Genomic DNA, 18,728 nt, shown 5'->3' with positions numbered 1-18,728 from the left:
TTAGTAATAAAGGGAACCTGGCAAATCCGAATAAATAATATAGCTGTAATAAAACTATGAAAGAGAGAGTAATATAGGCATAATGAAAGTGAGTAAGGACATTTTTATTTATTAACATCTAGTTTTTAAACTATGAAATCGTTTTAATCAAAATAAATTATGGTTCCTACCTAGCCACCAGTCTCCCCTTGAAGCACTGTTAGGATTGTTACAATTGAGATCAGCATTATCCGTATCTTTCTTAAACTACAAAGGTGAAAATCATATAAAGTATTAGCTACAACCTCATTGCATAAATGTATACTTGAATAGCAAAATCGTCTTTCTGGTGACTAATTTTAATCATATTCTTAATTACAATTACGAAATCAGATAGTGGCGTAATATTATTGGAATTTAATTCATATGCACTTAAAATATAACAAAAAAGTTTAATTTTGATATGCTAACCGTGTAAATAAAAAACAAAATTAGTGATTCACAATCATTCATGATAAAGACTTTCATAGGCATAACTCTAAATCAATATTATTTGAGCACAGTCACATCAACCGGTATCGTTTAATTTTATTCTCTTTAATTTTCTTTTAGTTTTTTGCGTGTTCCCAAGCATGTATTGCTCTAGCACCGTTCAAATGTACATTAGAAGTAATTGTTATTAAAGTGAAATTATTTATGATCAGACAATTATGATTGATCGGTAGTGTAAAAAATCTTTATTATAATGAAATTGAATATGTTCCGACCTCAAGTTTTGTGCTTTCAAAGTATTGTTTGCTTTGACTTTGTATGAGCCATCGGGGTTTTATCCTTTATAAAAGACGATTCGATGAATTGGGGAGTGTGAGTGTTGTATGTAATGTATAAACTACTTTTAGTCTCAATTCTCAAACAATGTGAAACTTTTGTATAGCAGAACAAGCCCTCCAATCGAGGCTAACGTTCCAACCTCAAGTCCACAACATTGTTTTCGAAATATGAGTGTTTGTGTGTGTTATATAAACTACTCTTGACCTCGATTCAATTCCAAGCAATGTGAGACTTTTTAGTGTACCAGAATACTATATTCATTAAATACATAAAATAATTTTATACAAACATTTAATTAGATCTCACCATTTATAAGATGTTTGTATATGTTTTCTAGGAAGGATATAATAAATTCCTCAGGTCAAACATATAAAAAAGGATGAGAATGATTGCACTCACAACATCACATGGTTCAGCTGTATTTCCTATTGGGGTATCATCTTCACGACCACCATAGAGGATTGAAGAGCTGAACAAGGTGGCTTCCCCTGTATCTTTATAACAATGGGTATTAGTACTCTTGTTAGATATGTCACTGCCAGAAGTCCCGAAACCAAACAGAAACATTACTAAATAAATGCAGACATAGTCTTCCATTCAAAAAAAAAAAAAAAAAAAAGTGGACATATTCAAAATGGTTTTTGTTGGATATATAACTCACACTTATACACTAGCACGATAGTTGGTTGTAAGCCATATATACTTCTAGTGGTATAGTTTGTAGTTGTATGTCATGTAAATGATGTAATCAAATTAAAGTATTTTATAGTATATATAGATGAAGAGAATTTCAAAATAAATTACCTGGTGTTCCAAGACTTTTTTTTCCCACTTCTTGAATTCTTGATCCAATATCCTCAACCTGACAAATAAAAAACAGCATTAATATATGTGCTATGTGTGTTTATCAAACCAAAAAGTTTACATTTTTAGTTTAACTAGTCGTTATAAAACTTACTTCTAACGTAAATACCAATACTCTTTATAAACTATTTGCAGAATTGTTCTTTTTTCCCTATACACCACCTCACGTCCGGTGTGCTGTACATGATGCTTTGTTTGTAAAGTGATAAGTATCACTCTTCATATGTATTTTAAGACCATAATCACAACCAAAATCAAATTCATGACCACATAACACAGTGATTTAGCTACATGTCAATTGAAAATCACCACTTTTTCATAATAGTTGAGAGAGTACTTGAAACCATTTATGGGGATCATACCGGTGAGGGTTTTAGATTTTGATTCAATTGATCAGGTCGAATTAGATTACAAATAAACAGATAAAAAAGCAAAAACAATTTAAAAAAGTACAAAATAATAATAACAAATGGAACCAACCACATATTCAATGGGTTCAACCAAATTCAATCACAAAAAAGTAAAAAAGGGATCAAATCAACCGATGAATTTGTCCGTTTCAAGTTCAACCGGTCAATTTGGTCTTATTTTTTTGAGCAAAACAACAAAAAAATACATACATAAACTTAGCAGGAAAAATAAAAAAGATACAGGCAAAAAACTATATGAATCCAAACACAACTTAAAAAACAAAACATGTATTTACTATTGCCATCTTAACCACTATTTTTTACTTAAAAGAACATTTTAAGTCCTTGAAATCAATTATATGCATACTAGGAACTAGAATATTCAAATCAGAGAGAAAAACAACCATACACCAATACTAGATCTCAACTTTATATAAAACAACAAAAAAATGTAAGACCGGACCGGAAAATTTCAAGTAAAACCCTTGAATATAATATAGTAGCAATAAGTAAAATGAAATATAGTCTTGGTAACAAAAGAAATGTGTAGTTATGCATACAGATGGTGGTGATGGACAAATGGAATCCTTGGGACTGAGTGGTTGATCGAAATTCACGGTTGTTGATGAAGGAGACGATGTTTGCTTTTTGTTGTTCTCCATGTTTATACAAAACTACCTATCTAATGACACAAAGAGAATACAATATTGCAGAACAAAAAATATAATGATGAAGAGGAAATTAAGGTAAAAAAGATCCCATTCATTATCTTAAGATATTATTTGAAAAAACTCATTAAAATGCAATATATATTTTGGTCTATCAAAAAAGGAAATGCTATTGTATATATGGATCAAAGAATTAACATTTGTAGAAAGTTTTGATCACGGTTTACAACATTTAATGCATTATTAATGTCAAAAACTATATTTTTTATATATAAAAAATATATATGTTTTGTTTATTTATTTATTGAGAGTTGGTCTAATTTTTTTTAGTTTGTAGTTCTGAATTTGTTTGAGAAGGTGGTGATGTGGTTAAGTTCATGGTAGTTGTGTTTAAAAGTGTGTAATCTCGTTTTAGGTTTTTAGATCCTTTTTATTTTTATTTTTGTGCAATCTTAAGATTTTGTTAGATAGATAAAATGATAATAGCCATTGAAAATTCACCACATACATAGAGATGATACGAATCCCTTTGATATTTTTATCAATTGAGGTAGAATTTATGGGCAAATTTTTTAATGTGAAAAAAATTGCAAATGTGGACAAATCCCTTTTAAATAGTTCCAAAGAAAAATATTCTATTAAGAGAAAATTTTGATTGATAATTAAGATATGAAGAATAATAATTAAAAAAATTTAATGAAAATCTATTTACGGAAAACATAGATATTTAACCAGTTTATTGCTCCAAAAATTATGTCAATTTTTAATTAGAATCCATGGCATTCAATATAATGTTACTTTAAAAAGCTATTGTTTTCGAATAAAAAATTATTTCCTTCCTTGTATATAAAGCTCAAAATTAAATTCATTCCCCTTCTTCGGAGAATTTTTCTATTTACCAAAATTAAGATATGAAAAAAAAAATGATTTAAAGAAAGGAATTATGCATATGAAAAAGGGTCAGACACACGTTTACTACTACGGAGGCATGCGCCTGCTTAAATTTTGATTTGCATGCATGTGTCATTTATAGATTTAGCATCAAGTCTGGCCTATGTATTTCAATGCATTTTCTTCTCCATTTTTTGGACTAAAATTATATGCCTTTTGAGTAAATAGTCAATTTTCCCCCTGAAATTGTAAGTTTCATCAATTACCCTTCTGAAATTAACAAAACTTCAATTACCCCCCTGAAATTTCACAACGTTAGTCAATTTACCCCCTCCGTCAAATTTTTCTGTTAGTGAACATGACGTTTTGCAAATACCCCCCTGAAGTTTTGCACTTATGTGCAAAATGCCCCCCAAACTTAAAAATTTATATTATTTTTTTCTTAAAAACAAACAATTAATAGTTAAATATTAAAGCTAACTATTAATTTTGGAGTTTGGAAAAACTACATACATATATACATCAAAATAGGGAAAAATGTGTATTTTTAAAGTGACAATAATGGTTATTTCTAATAGACAAATTATTATTTTTAAAGGTTTATAAACAAATCAATAATCAAATTTATATTTATATTTTCTCCTTCATCATCTTAGTCTTTTAACTCCTCCAACTCCTTCAACAATTTGCTCAAACCATTTAAACTACACAACCCCCAATATTAATCCACAAATCATCCCATTATTGTCACTTTAAAAAATATATAATTTTCCCCATTTTGGAGCCTATTTTGATGTATATATGCACGTAGTTTTCCCAAATTCCAAAATTAATAGTTAGTTTTAATATTTAACTATTAATTGTTTGTTTTTAAGAAAAAAATAATATAAATTTTTAAGTTTGGGGGGCATTTTGCACATAAGTGCAAAACTTCAGGGGGTATTTGCAAAACGTCATGTTCACTAACAGAAAAATTTGACGGAGGGGGTAAATTTACTAACGTTGTGAAATTTCAGGGGGGTAATTGAAGTTTTGTTAATTTCAGAGGATAATTGATGAAACTTACAATTTCAGAGGGGAAATTGACTATTTACATTCTTGTTAACAACAAACTACTGCCAAGTGTTTCTTTTATAATGGAGGCTTATATCATTTAAGTTCTAATTAAGTGTTCAATACAAGTTGGTTGCATGGTTTACTTTTAAATTTTGTGGTTCTCGATTTGAGACTTGATATCTATTAAAATATTGTCGGTCTCTTGAAATTACTTGATTGTATGATTTACTTTTAAACTTTGTGGTTCTCGATTCGAGACTTGGTTCCAAAAAAAATCAACAAAAATATCGTAGTTAAATAAAGATAGGACAACATTAGTTAAAGTATGAACTACTTGTCTCCAACTTAACTCAACAAGAAAGTTTTTGAAACATAAATTACAACACTGCTTGCTTACATTCAGATAGCACAACACCAAATTTAACTAATTTCATTGCAATATGAATACAAATTTCCTTAATTGTGTAGCACCATCTTTTTGCTGATGATGGTGAGAATGTGACAAAGCTTGTTGACGCAGACTAAGCCACTAGTATACTTTATAGAGAACTTTGATGGCGTCGCGTAGTTGGCGATTAAGCGACTCAGGTTTCATGTGTTTGGACAGAGATCCAAAAACGAAGAGAAATTGAAAGGTGATGTGAGGTTTTCTTCACCAAAAAATTGATTTCGGTTGTGCTTTGGTCGGGTTGTCTCCGAGAAACGGCATAAGGATTCCAGGACTTGAGGGAGGGATCTTATCTTCACCGTCGGAGTCGAGTAGGGTAAAAGTTTCCTCCATTGAAAAAAAAAAGTTTATCATCACTCAGCTATACCCGTTTCATTGATGTAAAAAAACTGAATTGTTCTCTTGGCAAAGTCAATAACGTTTATTCTCATATTGTTCTCTAACTATTTATTTTCTTTCTATCTCTTTGCTCTCTCATTCAATCTTACAAATTTCAGGAACACCTTCCAATTAAAGAAATCCTTATCTAGCAGTTTGTTACCCTCGTCGGTACTTTTCTTACTGTGTCTACAAGTTAAATTTTGTTGATTTTGTAGTCTGGCCTAAGGGCCTCCCTTGTATAAAAAAAAGGTTTACATTTTGGAAGACCAGAATCGACTTAAAAAATACTATACTGGATTGAAGTATCATCGAGGCGTCCTCACAATTTGATCATCAGAAAATTGACTTGCTTCTCTGGAATGCTGATTACAGGAAGGCAATACAATAGGTTTTAATGAAAGCTCATTTTCCCATTGTAAATTTTTCCCTTCTAAGCGATCAGCAAGCTTTTAATTAAAATAAAAATCCTATGTTTCATTTGTAAACGCAAGCTCACACACACAAGAATGCAGAAATACAATAACCGTTTGAAACAACTTTCGAACAGTTTACTTAAAAAGAATACAATGCAGTCAACGTAAAATAATTAATATCTTTCTACTTTATCAAAGGTTCTTAACAAAATAAGAAATTGCATGGCCCATCAAGTCTCTAGATAAACCTCAAAATGACCTCGCAGATTGCCAGTGCAGCAACCCTCTGTTACCGGAAACGGAAAGCATGAAGAATGAGCCCATACAATCTCTAAGCAACCAAAGTGCTGGCAGTTGTTGATTCGCTGCATATTCAAAAGTCATTACTTGAGATAGGAACATGGTAGAATTGCAAATTTACTGGAAGGCAAGACGGGAAAGTTCAAGAGATTAAAAGATTGTAAAGAAACATACAGCTGTGCACAATTCAATAAAAGTACATAAGAAATAATAAAGCAGGCAACCACACAATAAAATTAGCCTATTGAGAAACAATATTATGCATGTACGTCAACAGAGTAACAGCAAAAATTTATATCAAAGTAACTAAAACCCTGGTAATCAACAGAAATTGATAACAGAGTAACCAATTTAATTGGTATGTGCATGGGTGAGTACATAGAAAGTGCCTGAGTAAAAATTTAGAACGAAAATCACTTTATACTTCTACTTATTTAGTAGAATAAAACACATAAAAAGGAAAAATAAAGGCTTCATTGTTGAAAATCATTTTTAACTAGTCATTCTTTTCCACTTTTCATCTAGTCAACCAGACGCGCAATTGAACTTATTTTAAAAACAGACTTGACTTGAGCTGGAGATGAAAGAGTATGAATTCAAAATTAAAATGTTGAAAACATGAAGGAAGATGCACCCATGGGTAAGGAAAGCTATTAAGCATTCTATTCAGAGAGGACTAGTACTCAACCCAAAATGCATTGATTAAATTTATAGTTGACAAGATCCTATCGAAGTGCTCATGGGTCCTAGCAAACTTTATGGGATGCCCCAATTTTTAACGACCCTTTCAAATAAGGGGAAGAAAGTCATTATTTAAAATACATCTATTTCATTTCCTTTACCCTTCGATTATTACTTCCCTTCTCGTAAACATACCTCATACCTCATATCCCCCTGTCTATCACAAATGTAATCTAGGTCCCCGGAGTTTAAATGCATTCCAAAAGTTAATTAGTTTTTTTAATCAATATCTTCCCCTAGACAAGCAAAACGAATTCAACATAAATAGGTAACATAAACTGAAAAAATGCAACTGATGGATCCAATGCATTCCACCACAAAGCTCGACATCAAAATTTGACTAATGACATAAACAAGTATAATTCTTCATCTTGCTTCAAACATAAACAAGGTCAATTCTTCATCTTGCTCCAAAATAGAAAAACTGTAACCGGTGACTGAACCTATAGCATTTGCAGTTGAATCAATTTTATCTTGCTCCATAATAGAAAAACTGAAATTGGTGACTAAACCTAGCATTTGTAGTTGAATCAATTGGATGGAAAATACAAAACTATTGGCATAGGGTGTGAAAATCTTACTATTTCCACACAGGAGGAAGCTTCTTGGTTTTCTTGTAATAACGAGCAAGACGGTGGATTCTGCTCTCAACAAGGATGAGTCTGAACTTGGAGTCCTTGTCCTTTCTGTTCCTCTCCAAATGCTTGCGGATTGAAACCGCCTTCTTTATCAAATGGTACAGATCCTCAGGAATCTCAGGTGCAAGTCCTTCAGTTAAACAAAACAATGTATGAATTCAAAGGGTTATATTTATGTTTTTAGTTCCTCAAAATTATCTACTTTTTTATGCATTACCTATAAAACTAACTAAACTTGAATGTAACTTTATGAAGATTATAATTGTATTTAGGGTCTGTTTGATTTACTTATTTGAGTTTATTATCAATTGACATAAGCACTTGTGAGACTATTTTGGAGAACTTAAAAAGCTTATGACATGTTTGTAAGCTGTTTTCAGCTTATTTACATAAGCTCTCCAGAATAACTTGCAGTACCGTCCCAAATAAATTGGAGTCCCTGTTCTAATATTTGGCCACCGAAATTGGTATATGCAGGAATTTGGACCCTAATAATTTGGGATTTATTGATATAATTAAGTTCAGAATTTCATATTTCATTAAAATTTGGACGGTTAAACATTTCTATGTAATTTTTTTTTACAATTTGGGACCTCAATTCCAAGGCCCTGTGTTGTATCCCACTTTGCACAGGCTGTTCACCGGGCTTAATAACTTGTGAAAACAAGTTATAACTTAAACAAAAACAGTTTGCGTCTATTTTATCATTTGTTAAACGGTTTATCCAAACAAGGCCTAACAAACCAAAACAATACAATACAGCATAGAGAGATACCGTGAGCTTTGAGGATACGAAGGATTTTGCTGCCGGTAACGCTCTTGACCTGAGCAATGCCGTGAGAATCACGAAGAATAACACCGATCTGAGAAGGAGTCAAACCCTTCTTAGCAAACTTGCAAATAGTCTCATCAACCTGAAACAAATTCAAAAGTTTTGAATTAATGTGAAAATGGAATTAGAAGAATGTAATGTGAAATTAGTTACCTCTGGTGAGGAGATCTTAAGCCAGCTAGGAGAAGTTCTTTTGTAGGGTAAAGCAGAGGAAGAAATACCCTTGCTGCAATCAAACAAAAAGGAATATCAATGGTGTGAGAAGGAATAAATTGAAGAGAAGAGGGTTAAATTGAGATTGGAAGAGGAGATACATACCCTTTACTATGCATACGCCCCATGGTGTCTGTCACTAAAGATGGGTAAATGTTTGTTATGAATATTGAATACAAACCCTAATTAATCGTTGATTGAATGTCTTTTGTGCATCTAAATTGAACTTTAAATTGAAAATTCAACTTCTTATTTCTTCTAATTATTATTCTTAATGACAATTTTGGTCCCCTTATAAAACATATTTTTTTAGAAAAAATTATACTTATTGTCTTTAACTTAATTTCAGATAACCATTTCGTTTTTTATCTTTTTTTTTATGTCATTTTCATATGTTTAAATATGGATTTGAAGCATCAAATATAAAATATGAATGAAGGATCATATATTTTAACATCAAGAACTCATATCAAAATAAAATCATAATTTTGAATTCATGTGCAAATTGATCAAAATGGCAAAAATGACATGGAAAAAAAAAAGGATAAAAGACATTATTATTTCTCGAAATTAAGTTAAGGAACCACGGGAATAATTTTGCCTATTTTTTTAACCTTTAGTTCACCTTTTTAAATAACAACTTTTTGTTCACTATATTCATAAAGTCAACTAAATATTTCAGACTCCCCATCAATTTAAGTGACATGGTGCTATCATTAATGACATGACACTAGGTTGACATTAATGATTTGGATAAAATATTTTTCAGACCAATATTGTTGTAATTTATTTTATTAACATATTAAAATCGATTAAAAAACAAAAACAACCACACTACAACAAGAAAATTGAATCATAGTCTAAAATAAAAGTTTAACAATGAAAAGAAATTATTGCATCTCAAAATCATATGATTGTTAGATTATAGGGAAGAAGAGAGTTTGAGTTATAAAGCAAAGATTGAAAGTTTGTGTGAGTGAGGGTTAGATGATAACAAAAAAACTCAATCAACAACCCATAGATCTTATTTGCAATCCCTTGAATTTTATAGCTACTTCCATCTTCAAAACGGATACTTTCAAGAGACCCAAAATTTAAATCTCATTGAAATTGATATCTCTGTGACTATGACTATTCAAGAGGTTAGTGAGAAGGCTATGGTGAAGGAATGAATGGGTTTTTATTGGTGTGGGTGCTAATGTTAAGGGAGATTTGTGATGGGATTTACTTTAATAGAGTTTTGGATAGGGTTACTTTGTTTAAGGTTGTGCTTGAATTTGTTGTTTTGATGTAGTTGAAATGAACTTTTGTTCAAAAATTAATAATTTTTTTAATATTTTAATTCATATATAAAATCAATAATAATATTAATTGCAACAATAATGAAACAATATTTTTTTTCCACCTCACTAATGTCACATAGTACCACGTTATTAACGAAGACGTCACATCATTAAAACTAGCAGGGAGAAAAAAAAATTATTGAGATTATAAAAAGAATGGCTAAAAATTTAGAAAAAAGAAAAAGAATGGCTAAAAATTAAAAATATTTATATATGGAGATTATAAATGCATCTAAACCTTATTATTATTCATTGATTTGACTTGAATTTATCTCTTATTGATCTGCTTTTTGTACCTTGTGAACTTCATGGTAGAAACATCATATTGTTTATGGCATTTAGGTGGATTTTCACATACATATACATTCTTCTCCTTAAATGAATTTTTTTAATGTCTCTTATGATTTTTTTTTTCATTCTTCCTCCATATTTTCAGGTAAATCATTATTATATTTTAGGTAATACATGAGTGTGCATGTTGTAAGTCATTGGATGTTGTTCATCTATTTTTTATGTGATAAATGAGAATATTTGATGTAACACATTAAAATATAGTCATTGGATGTTGTTCATCTACATCTTCATGTAATACATGATCATATTTTATGTAACACACAATGATATTGGTTGTTGATTGTTGTTCAACTACATTCTCATGTATCACACAAGCATATTTCATGTAACACATGAAAAATTGGCTTCATTTTAAGTTGTTGTTCATTATATCTTTTGTAATTGAAGACACTGATAGTAAAAACACCACCAGGTTCTTTTCTTCCTTGTTCTCCCCCCCTCCCTCTTACTCACTGATTCTAGGTTGGTGTGGATTTTTATTTCTTTTGGCAGTTTGGTTGACAAAATTCTAGAAAAATTACAAGAGTATGTACAAAAAGAGGTTGTTATTAACAAAAACAAGGTATAATTGTGAACTTCTCTTGTTACTAGTTTCATTTCACTTATAGGTTACGGCTAAGTTTGTTCTTTTATTTGAGTTTTTTTTGTCTTTTTGAAATTACAGAAACTTGAAGTAAATGATGTCACCTCTGATGTTAGTAAGGAGAAACTTGTCGCTATGAAATATATCGAAGAATTAAACAAGTTTTATAAGAAGGTAGGATTAACAAATAAATATGATGATTTAAAGTAACTTTTTTTTTGCACAAGTCTGTAGTGTTTTGTTATTTATTGATACAAATATGTTGTTGCTGTAGGATGAGGGGAGTACGAGTACCGGTGATTACGCGGTCTCACAATCTAATATCTATATTAGCAGGAGACCTAAGCTTCTTGACAGGGTTATAGGTATCCATACCAAGTATGCAATTTCACAGGAATCCCTTTTTCTAGCTATGAATATTGTTGATCGATTCTTGGTAGCCAGATCGGTGAGAGAGGAAAAACTTCGGTTGGTTGGCATGGGCGCCTGGCTGATAGCATATAAGTATGGTGGAATCTGGCACCTTAAGGTGGGTATTATATGAATATGTATTTTTCCTACTATGTTAGTGTTTCTCTAATAGTTTGTAAATTTTGTGCAGGTGGATACCTTTGTTACTCTTCCTGATAATCCTTACACACGTGCACAAATACTATGGATTGAGGAAGAGACATCAGGAGCTTTAAACCGGAAACTGACTGTTTCAACACCCTTTCATTTTCTATCTCTTTTCTTTAAGGCACCACCAGATGACACATATAACAACTTTCTTTTGGAAAACATGACTTATTTCCTATCTGAATTGGGAATGATCAATTTTACACCTTGAACTACATTCCATCAATGGTTTCAGTTGCAGATGTTTTTGCATCCAGATGCACTATAACGATAACTCCTAACTGGATCGAGAAATTAATACTACAGACGACTTATTCAGAGGAACAAGTCAAAGACACTGCTAGATCTTTAGTCTGCTTTTACTCCAAAGTTAAAGAGTTTCCGGTCATTGCAAACAAATACTCTAATATTGAGAAAGGATTTGTGGCACATCTTAAACCGGCCAAATCTCTTTATGTTTGAGTAGTGTGTCTAGAGTTGATAGGACTTCCTTATGATACAAATGTGATAACTTCTCGTTATCTATCAGTGTCGTCAACACTCTTAGAGATGGATAACACTTCTAATTACTTGTTATCTTTTTTTTAACAATACATTGATGAGGTATGTGCAGTAAACTTGTATGTATGTATTATGTTTATATATATATATATATATATATATATATATATAGAGAGAGAGAGAGAGAGAGAGAGAGAGATTTATTAACATCTAATTTTTAAACTATGAAACCGTTTTAACAAAAATAAATTATGGTTCCTACCTAGCTACCACCAGTCCCCTCTTGAAGCACTGTTCGTATCTTTCTTTCTTGAACTACAAAGGTAAAAATTTACAAAGTATTATTCGTATCTTACTTGAACCACAAAGGTGAAAGTTATACAAAGTATTAGCTACAACCTCATTGATTGCATAAATGTATACTTGAATAGAAAATCATCTCTCTCTCTTACCCTCTTAAGTGATGTATTTTAGATTCTTTGATTGTCTAAATTGAGTTGGATAAAATATTTTTCAAACCATTATTGTTGTAATTTATTTTATTGACGTATTAAAATATTAAAAATCGATTAAAAAAACAAAAATAACCACACTACAACAAGAAAATTGAATCATAGTCTAAAATATAAGTTGAACAGTGAAAAGAAATTATTGTATCTCAAAATCATATGATTGTTAGATTACAGGGAAGAAGAGAGTTGACTTATAAAGCAAAGATTGAAAGTTTGTGTGAGTGAGATAATAACACATAAACCCAATCAACAATCAATAGATCTTATTTGCAATCCCTTGAATTTTATAGCTACTCCCATCTTCAAAATTGATACTTTCAAGAGACCCAAAATTTAAATCTCATTGAAATTGATATCTCTGTAACTATGGCTATTCAAGAGGTTAGTGAGAAGGCTAAGGTGAAGGAATGAATGGGTTTTTATTGGTGTGGGTGCTAATGTTGGGAAGATTTGTGATGGGATTTACTTTAATAAAGTTTTGGATTGAGTTACTTTATTTAAGGTTGTGCATGAATTTGTTGTTTTGATGTGCTTGAAATGAACTTTTGTTCAAAAAATTAATAATTATTTTTTTAATTTATATGTAAAATAAATAATAATATTAAATGCAACAATAGTGACACAATTTTTTTTCCAACACACTCATGCCACATAGTACCACGTCATTAATGAAGACGCCACATCATTAAAACTAGTAGGGAACAAAAAAAAATTGACTTTCTTAATAGAAGATCAAAAAGTTAGTTTTAGAAAAAGAATAAAAATTAAAAATATTTATATATGGAGATTTTTTTTTTGAAGGAATTTATATATGGAGATTAAAAGTGCATCTAAACCTAATTATTATTCATTGATTTGACTTGAATTTATCTCTTATTTGCCAGCTTCAATATCTTTGTACTTTGTGAACTTCATGATAGAAACATCATTTTTTTTACAAAGGTAGAAACATTTATTGGTTATGGCATTTAGTCGGATTTTAACATACATATTCATTCTTCTCCTTGAGTGAATATTTTAATGTCTCTTATGATGTTTTTTGTCCATTCTTCCTCCATATTTTCACGTAAATCATTATTATATTTCAGGTAATACACGAGTATGCATGTTGCAAGTCATTGGATGTCATCTACATTTTTATGTGATAAATGAGAATATTAGATGTAACACATTAAAATATAGTCATTGTAGTGGCGGAGTCACACACAAGGTTATGTAGGCTCCTGCCTGCACTACTTTTATATATACATACTACATATACATATATTGATAGTCAAACCCCCACCTACTATGACGAAACCAACCCTTTCTCTCTTTCATATTTTTTAAGCTTTTTTAATCAATAAACAAAGCCCCCCATATGTCACACACAACCAGGGGCGGTTCCCTTCATTAGCATGAGGTAGCCATGGCTACCCCAAAAAAAGTATTATTCTTGAATATGTTGGTATGTTTTTATATTTAGCTACCCCAAATAAAAAATATTTAGCTACCCCAAATAAATTTATTTGTTAAAAATTAACATAAATAAGAAATTTAAGAAATTACTACGGGATATTGATAGATTTATTTGTATTAGTTCAACATTTTCGGTCTCAATAACAAATTCGGAGAAAACTTTTGGAAGAATAAAAATTGTGAAAACAATAGTGAAACAAATTAAACATATAATGAGTTTTTTTTTCTTTTTTCAAATAACTTATTTGTTTACATTGAAAAAGACAATATTAGTCTATTTAGTATGCAATCAATTCTGAAGAAAATTAACTTTTTAAAACGTGTTGAGCCCAACTTTTTTAAATAGTTATTGTCAATTTTTATTTTCTTTGTTATTGCTTTTATTTACATTTCATGTAAGTAAAAATTATTGTGTTTTTTTTTAACATATTAGTTAAGTTTAGGGTTAAATTTGGTTTTAGTCTATAGAACATTCTCGATTTTTAAGTTAAGTTCCTAATAGTTTATTTAATTTTAATCCTTAATTTGCTCTTATCAAGATTAAATGACCAAAAACACTCATTGTTTAGGCAAGGATTGAATAACTTTTTTGTAGTAACGAAACTTAAAAAGTTATAATTTATTAGACTATAATTAAATTTTTCTTTAAATTTAATATGTTGATTTTAAATATATATATATATATATATTTTTTATTTTTTTTTTAAATTTGGCCCCTGCATAAAATTTATGCTAGTTTCGCCGCTGCACACAACCACCCCACCCATGCAAAATTCTTTCTCTTCTTAGTGAACAAAATAAAGCCCTTCATCCTTGTTTCATTGATAAAAAAAATCAACCGCATCAACTTTTTAATTTATGATTTTAACCTTATTTATTTCATTATTTGTTTATTATTGTAATGATGGTTAACATCTACTCCCTCCGTTCCTAATTATAAGACCCTTTTGAGAAATTTTTTTGTCCCTTTTTATAAGACCCCTTTGTTATTTCCAACTACATTAATTATTTCTTTACATACATGCCCCTATTTATTATACATCTTTTTCTTCAATCAGCAATAAGTAGCATATGGAAAACATAAACTAACTCTCTCTCTTAAGGATAATATTGTAAAAACAATAGTGATTACAAACAACTTTAATACAAATATCCGCTTTCTTAATTCCCGTGATTTTAGCAAAAGGGTCTTATAATTAGGGACGGATGGAGTATTATTAATTTTTTATTTGTCAAATAGTCTAGTTAATAGAGTTCACACATTTTAATAAATGTAGAGAAGTGGGGTGTCCAGGGTTCGAACCCCGACCCCTGCATATAATATTATTACCTTTATGATATTGAATTTATGTTGATATTCAACAATCTTGAACTTTACGACTATTTTATTGCTTTAAGTGTTTATGTTGATATTTTTATGTCCTTTTTATGATTGATTTCCTATGATTTTTATGTAATGAGTAGTGTTTATAGGGTAGTTATAAGAAAAAGTAGTGTTTTATAGTTGATTGTGATCAATAAACTTGTTATTTCTAGCAGTAAATTATATACAATGGAGAAATATCTCAAAAAAGTCAAGTTTAGAGCAATAATCAACAATTAATCCTCAAGCATTAGATGAATGTAGAAGTATGAAATTGGGTCCATCTTTTAAAAAAAAAAAAAAAGAATTGGATTTGGAAAAGCTTTCTAATGATCATGGGTTGAAACCAAGACTTTCCGATTATCATCCAAGTGATGGAGAAAAAATTAGGATACTTTTTTCAAATGGTCCTTGTCAAATGAGAAAATCATTCAATATTTAACAAAAAAAGGCAAATCATAAAGAACAATTGTGCCTCCACTAGTTAAAATTCCTGGCTCCGCCACTGAGTCATTGGATGTTGTTCATCTACATCTTCATGTAAACATGATCATATTTTATGTAACACACAATGATATTGGTTGTTGATTGTTCTTCAACTACATTCTCATGTATCACACAAGCATATTTCATGTAACACATGAAAAATTGGCTTTGTTTTAAGTTGCTGTTCATTATATCTTTTGCAACTCATGATCACGTATTTTATGTAACATGTAAATTAAATCATTGGTTTTTGTATGTTATTAGTATATATCTTTACGTAACACATGAATATGTAGTCATTGATTGTTCGTTTACAAGGACACCAATATTGTCGTGTACATAGTGTAAATTTGGTCATATTTCTTCTATTTTAACATAATTATAAGATTCAGATATGTCATTCTATGTTTGTACTAAGATATTTTATCATAATTCAACATCAAAATAATTTGCTTATGATTAATTGGTGATGGTATTAGTTTAGACGATTTTGTTAAGGAAAGAGATAAATGGTGCGATGGGGAGACGACGAAAATTAAGGAATGCTTACCAGCCGTTGGATTTTATTGTGATGTTAGTCATGTTCTACTTTTATTTATTTAAAAAATATAAATGTATTTCCACCTTTTATCGTGCTCATGTCATGCGTCAAAGTTTTCGCACTATGCCGTGCATCTAACTATCTAATTGGGGTCTTATTTAATTTTATGATATAATGAGAACGAACTTATTTAATTTAAGTGACTAATTATATTAGGGTCAGAAAGGGACGTTACACTATGTCATTATGACATACTCAAGGGAACTGTTAATCAAGATATATTATTAATCCAAAAAAATATAAGAACTATTTTTTGGATTGATAGTATATTTTGATTTTTTTTTCCTATTCACCGTCTTGAAGATATATGTATTAGTCATAGTTTTCTTGTGCATTGGAAACTTGAAGACATTAGTTTACAACTTTCTAGTTTTTTGGATTGTAACGAACTTTAAAAAGAGTGCATTTAATTTATTAGAACATTGAAAGTTATTTTGAAAAAAATATAAAAATTATACTAAAATATCATCTGAAACATAATCAAAATAGAAACAAGACTAATGTCAATCCTAAACAGAGAGACCATAGTTTTGATTTTGCAGTTGGAGCTTGGGTTTTCTCGAAGCAAAGATGCAAATTCCAAAAAGTTATGTACGCTTCACTATTTTGTATTTATATAGCTACGCACTATTTTTCTTTGAAAACTATAGTTTCTTATCTTCTAAAATATGGTGTTCTTCACACACCATAAATAGCCTTCGTAAGAGCTCTACCATGCAATGTCAGGTCTTTGGTATTATATCGTCAAAAAACCTAGATTTCCTTTCCATCGTCTCTTGGAAATGCTCCAAAAAAAGGTGCATGTATCACTCGAGGTATCCGAGGCAAAACGAGTAGGGCAACCGTTATAAAATTTGGCCCCTACAAAAAAACGAGAGGTTCATTAGGCCCAAAAAATTTATTTAACTATGTCAATGAATGTGACACCTGCAAAAGAAGTTTTTCGAAGTTAAAATTATTGAAAAATTATTTGAGATCATAATGTTAAGAAAAGTTAAAAATTTTTTTTGACAAAATAAAATATATTTATTCGTTCAAATTGATAGAGTACATCGATATAATGCAAATTCGCTAAAAACAAAAATGATGAATATGTGAACAGGCTCACAACAACCATGTTAATAGCATAAAACGGCAAAGTACAAATGCTTACACATATGACTATGTTAAGAAAAGTTTAATGATCTAGCCATTTTATGTATTGAGAAAAATATTGTTGTAAACACAATTATTAGTGACTTTGCATTTAAAAATGGTCGTATAAATTGTTTGTTTTGTATGAGCATTTGAATATTAAATCAAGAATTCAATATTTCACTTTAAAACTTGATGTTTTTGTTAGATAATTTCTAACGTAGTAAAAATATATTCTTTAAGCAAATTATTTTCACTGTTTTGGACATTTAAATTTTTTACATACTCATTATTTAGGGTTCAAATTATAGGTTGATCCTAGGCCACAAACATTTCAGAAACGGCCTGGATGCAGTGCAACATTTGGAAAATTCATACTAGTGGAAACATTTTCTACACGTGTACTCTCTTGTATTGGAAAAGGAGGAGGAGCAATATTACATAAAAGATGAACAATGCTTTAAGGTTCAATGCTTTAAGGTTCTGTTAGGAGTTTAGGAGGGGAGGGGAAGACTTTTGAAAAAAGGGTCTTGCCAACTTGTCATAAGGGCACAAAATAAAAAACTAAATATAAAAATTTGATCTTGAAAATTGTGCATTCATAATCTTAAAAACTTAAAAATTTATCTTTTTAATACAACATTTATTTTTTAATTCCATTTTTAGATCCTTATCTTGTGTCCTTAAGGCACAAGTTAACATTTTCCTTAAAAAAATAAAATGTTAATTGATGTCTCCGGGACACTGGTTAAAGAAACAAATATGCTTTTGTATTGAAATTGTGTAATCAATTCTTCAAAAGTCAAAAAAGTGTGTCATACCCCAATTTTGGACCGTTTAAAACCTCTTGTCCGTATTTTAAAATTGTTCACGTTCCCTTTTTTTCGTTGTTTTTACCATTTAAAGTTCGTGTTTTTTTTGTCTTTAGTCATTCAAAAAAGTTTTTTTTTACGTTAAATCAACGTTCGCGTTTCACGACGTTTAAAAACGTCTCACTTTCATTTTTACGACGCATAGTTTTTTTTATCGTAACGATCACGTCAAAAAAGAGAAGGCCTGATCGCATTTTAAAAGGCGTTTTTTTTATTAATCATTTCAAACAAAATTTCG

General features: G+C 30.1%; 3 protein-coding genes across 3 annotated transcripts; 1 reads left to right on the top strand and 2 right to left on the bottom strand.

The window, feature by feature from the left end:
• LOC11443117 (uncharacterized) lies at positions 1-2,746 on the bottom strand. The gene is made up of 5 exons (XM_003611202.1): positions 2,645-2,746; positions 1,615-1,672; positions 1,210-1,298; positions 171-246; positions 1-17 (listed from the first exon to the last, which is right to left on the bottom strand). Exons 1-5 carry the CDS (start codon positions 2,744-2,746, stop codon positions 1-3), a joined length of 342 nt encoding a protein of 113 aa, XP_003611250.1.
• A 3,289-nt stretch (positions 2,747-6,035) lies between these two features.
• Positions 6,036-8,910, bottom strand: LOC11443116 (40S ribosomal protein S13). Its single transcript, XM_003611200.4, has 5 exons — positions 8,771-8,910; positions 8,606-8,678; positions 8,396-8,534; positions 7,564-7,750; positions 6,036-6,306 (listed from the first exon to the last, which is right to left on the bottom strand). The coding sequence occupies exons 1-5, from the start codon at positions 8,791-8,793 to the stop codon at positions 6,273-6,275; spliced, it is 456 nt and encodes a 151-aa protein (XP_003611248.1). The 5' UTR covers positions 8,794-8,910; the 3' UTR covers positions 6,036-6,272.
• An 882-nt stretch (positions 8,911-9,792) lies between these two features.
• Positions 9,793-11,774, top strand: LOC11441044 (G2/mitotic-specific cyclin S13-6). Its single transcript, XM_024784134.1, has 4 exons — positions 9,793-9,807; positions 11,027-11,119; positions 11,220-11,474; positions 11,547-11,774. Exons 1-4 carry the CDS (start codon positions 9,793-9,795, stop codon positions 11,772-11,774), a joined length of 591 nt encoding a protein of 196 aa, XP_024639902.1.
• The last annotated feature ends 6,954 nt before the right edge of the window (positions 11,775-18,728 follow it).

Source organism: Medicago truncatula, chromosome 5, assembly GCF_003473485.1.
Source record: "Medicago truncatula cultivar Jemalong A17 chromosome 5, MtrunA17r5.0-ANR, whole genome shotgun sequence".
NCBI classification, from domain to species: domain Eukaryota; kingdom Viridiplantae; phylum Streptophyta; class Magnoliopsida; order Fabales; family Fabaceae; genus Medicago; species Medicago truncatula.
Note: the sequence above shows the minus strand (reverse complement) of the source record. Positions and strands in the feature narration are given on the sequence as shown.

Bases quoted from the DNA above. Each gene is read 5' to 3' on its own strand.
- LOC11443117 (XM_003611202.1), bottom strand. From the start codon at position 2,746: ATGGAGAACAACAAAAAGCAAACATCGTCTCCTTCATCAACAACCGTG. The intron at 1,673-2,644 runs GTATGCATAACT...TTTATTTGTCAG, and splicing joins TTTGTCCATCACCACCATCT to GTTGAGGATATTGGATCAAG. The intron at 1,299-1,614 runs GTAATTTATTTT...ATAAAGATACAG, and splicing joins AAAAAGTCTTGGAACACCAG to GGGAAGCCACCTTGTTCAGC.
- LOC11443116 (XM_003611200.4), bottom strand. From the start codon at position 8,793: ATGGGGCGTATGCATAGTAAAGG. The intron at 8,679-8,770 runs GTATGTATCTCC...GTTTGATTGCAG, and splicing joins GGGCGTATGCATAGTAAAGG to CAAGGGTATTTCTTCCTCTG. The intron at 7,751-8,395 runs GTATCTCTCTAT...GTTTAACTGAAG, and splicing joins TCGTATCCTCAAAGCTCACG to GACTTGCACCTGAGATTCCT.
- LOC11441044 (XM_024784134.1), top strand. The intron at 11,120-11,219 runs GTAGGATTAACA...TTGTTGCTGTAG, and splicing joins TAAACAAGTTTTATAAGAAG to GATGAGGGGAGTACGAGTAC. The intron at 11,475-11,546 runs GTGGGTATTATA...AATTTTGTGCAG, and splicing joins GTGGAATCTGGCACCTTAAG to GTGGATACCTTTGTTACTCT.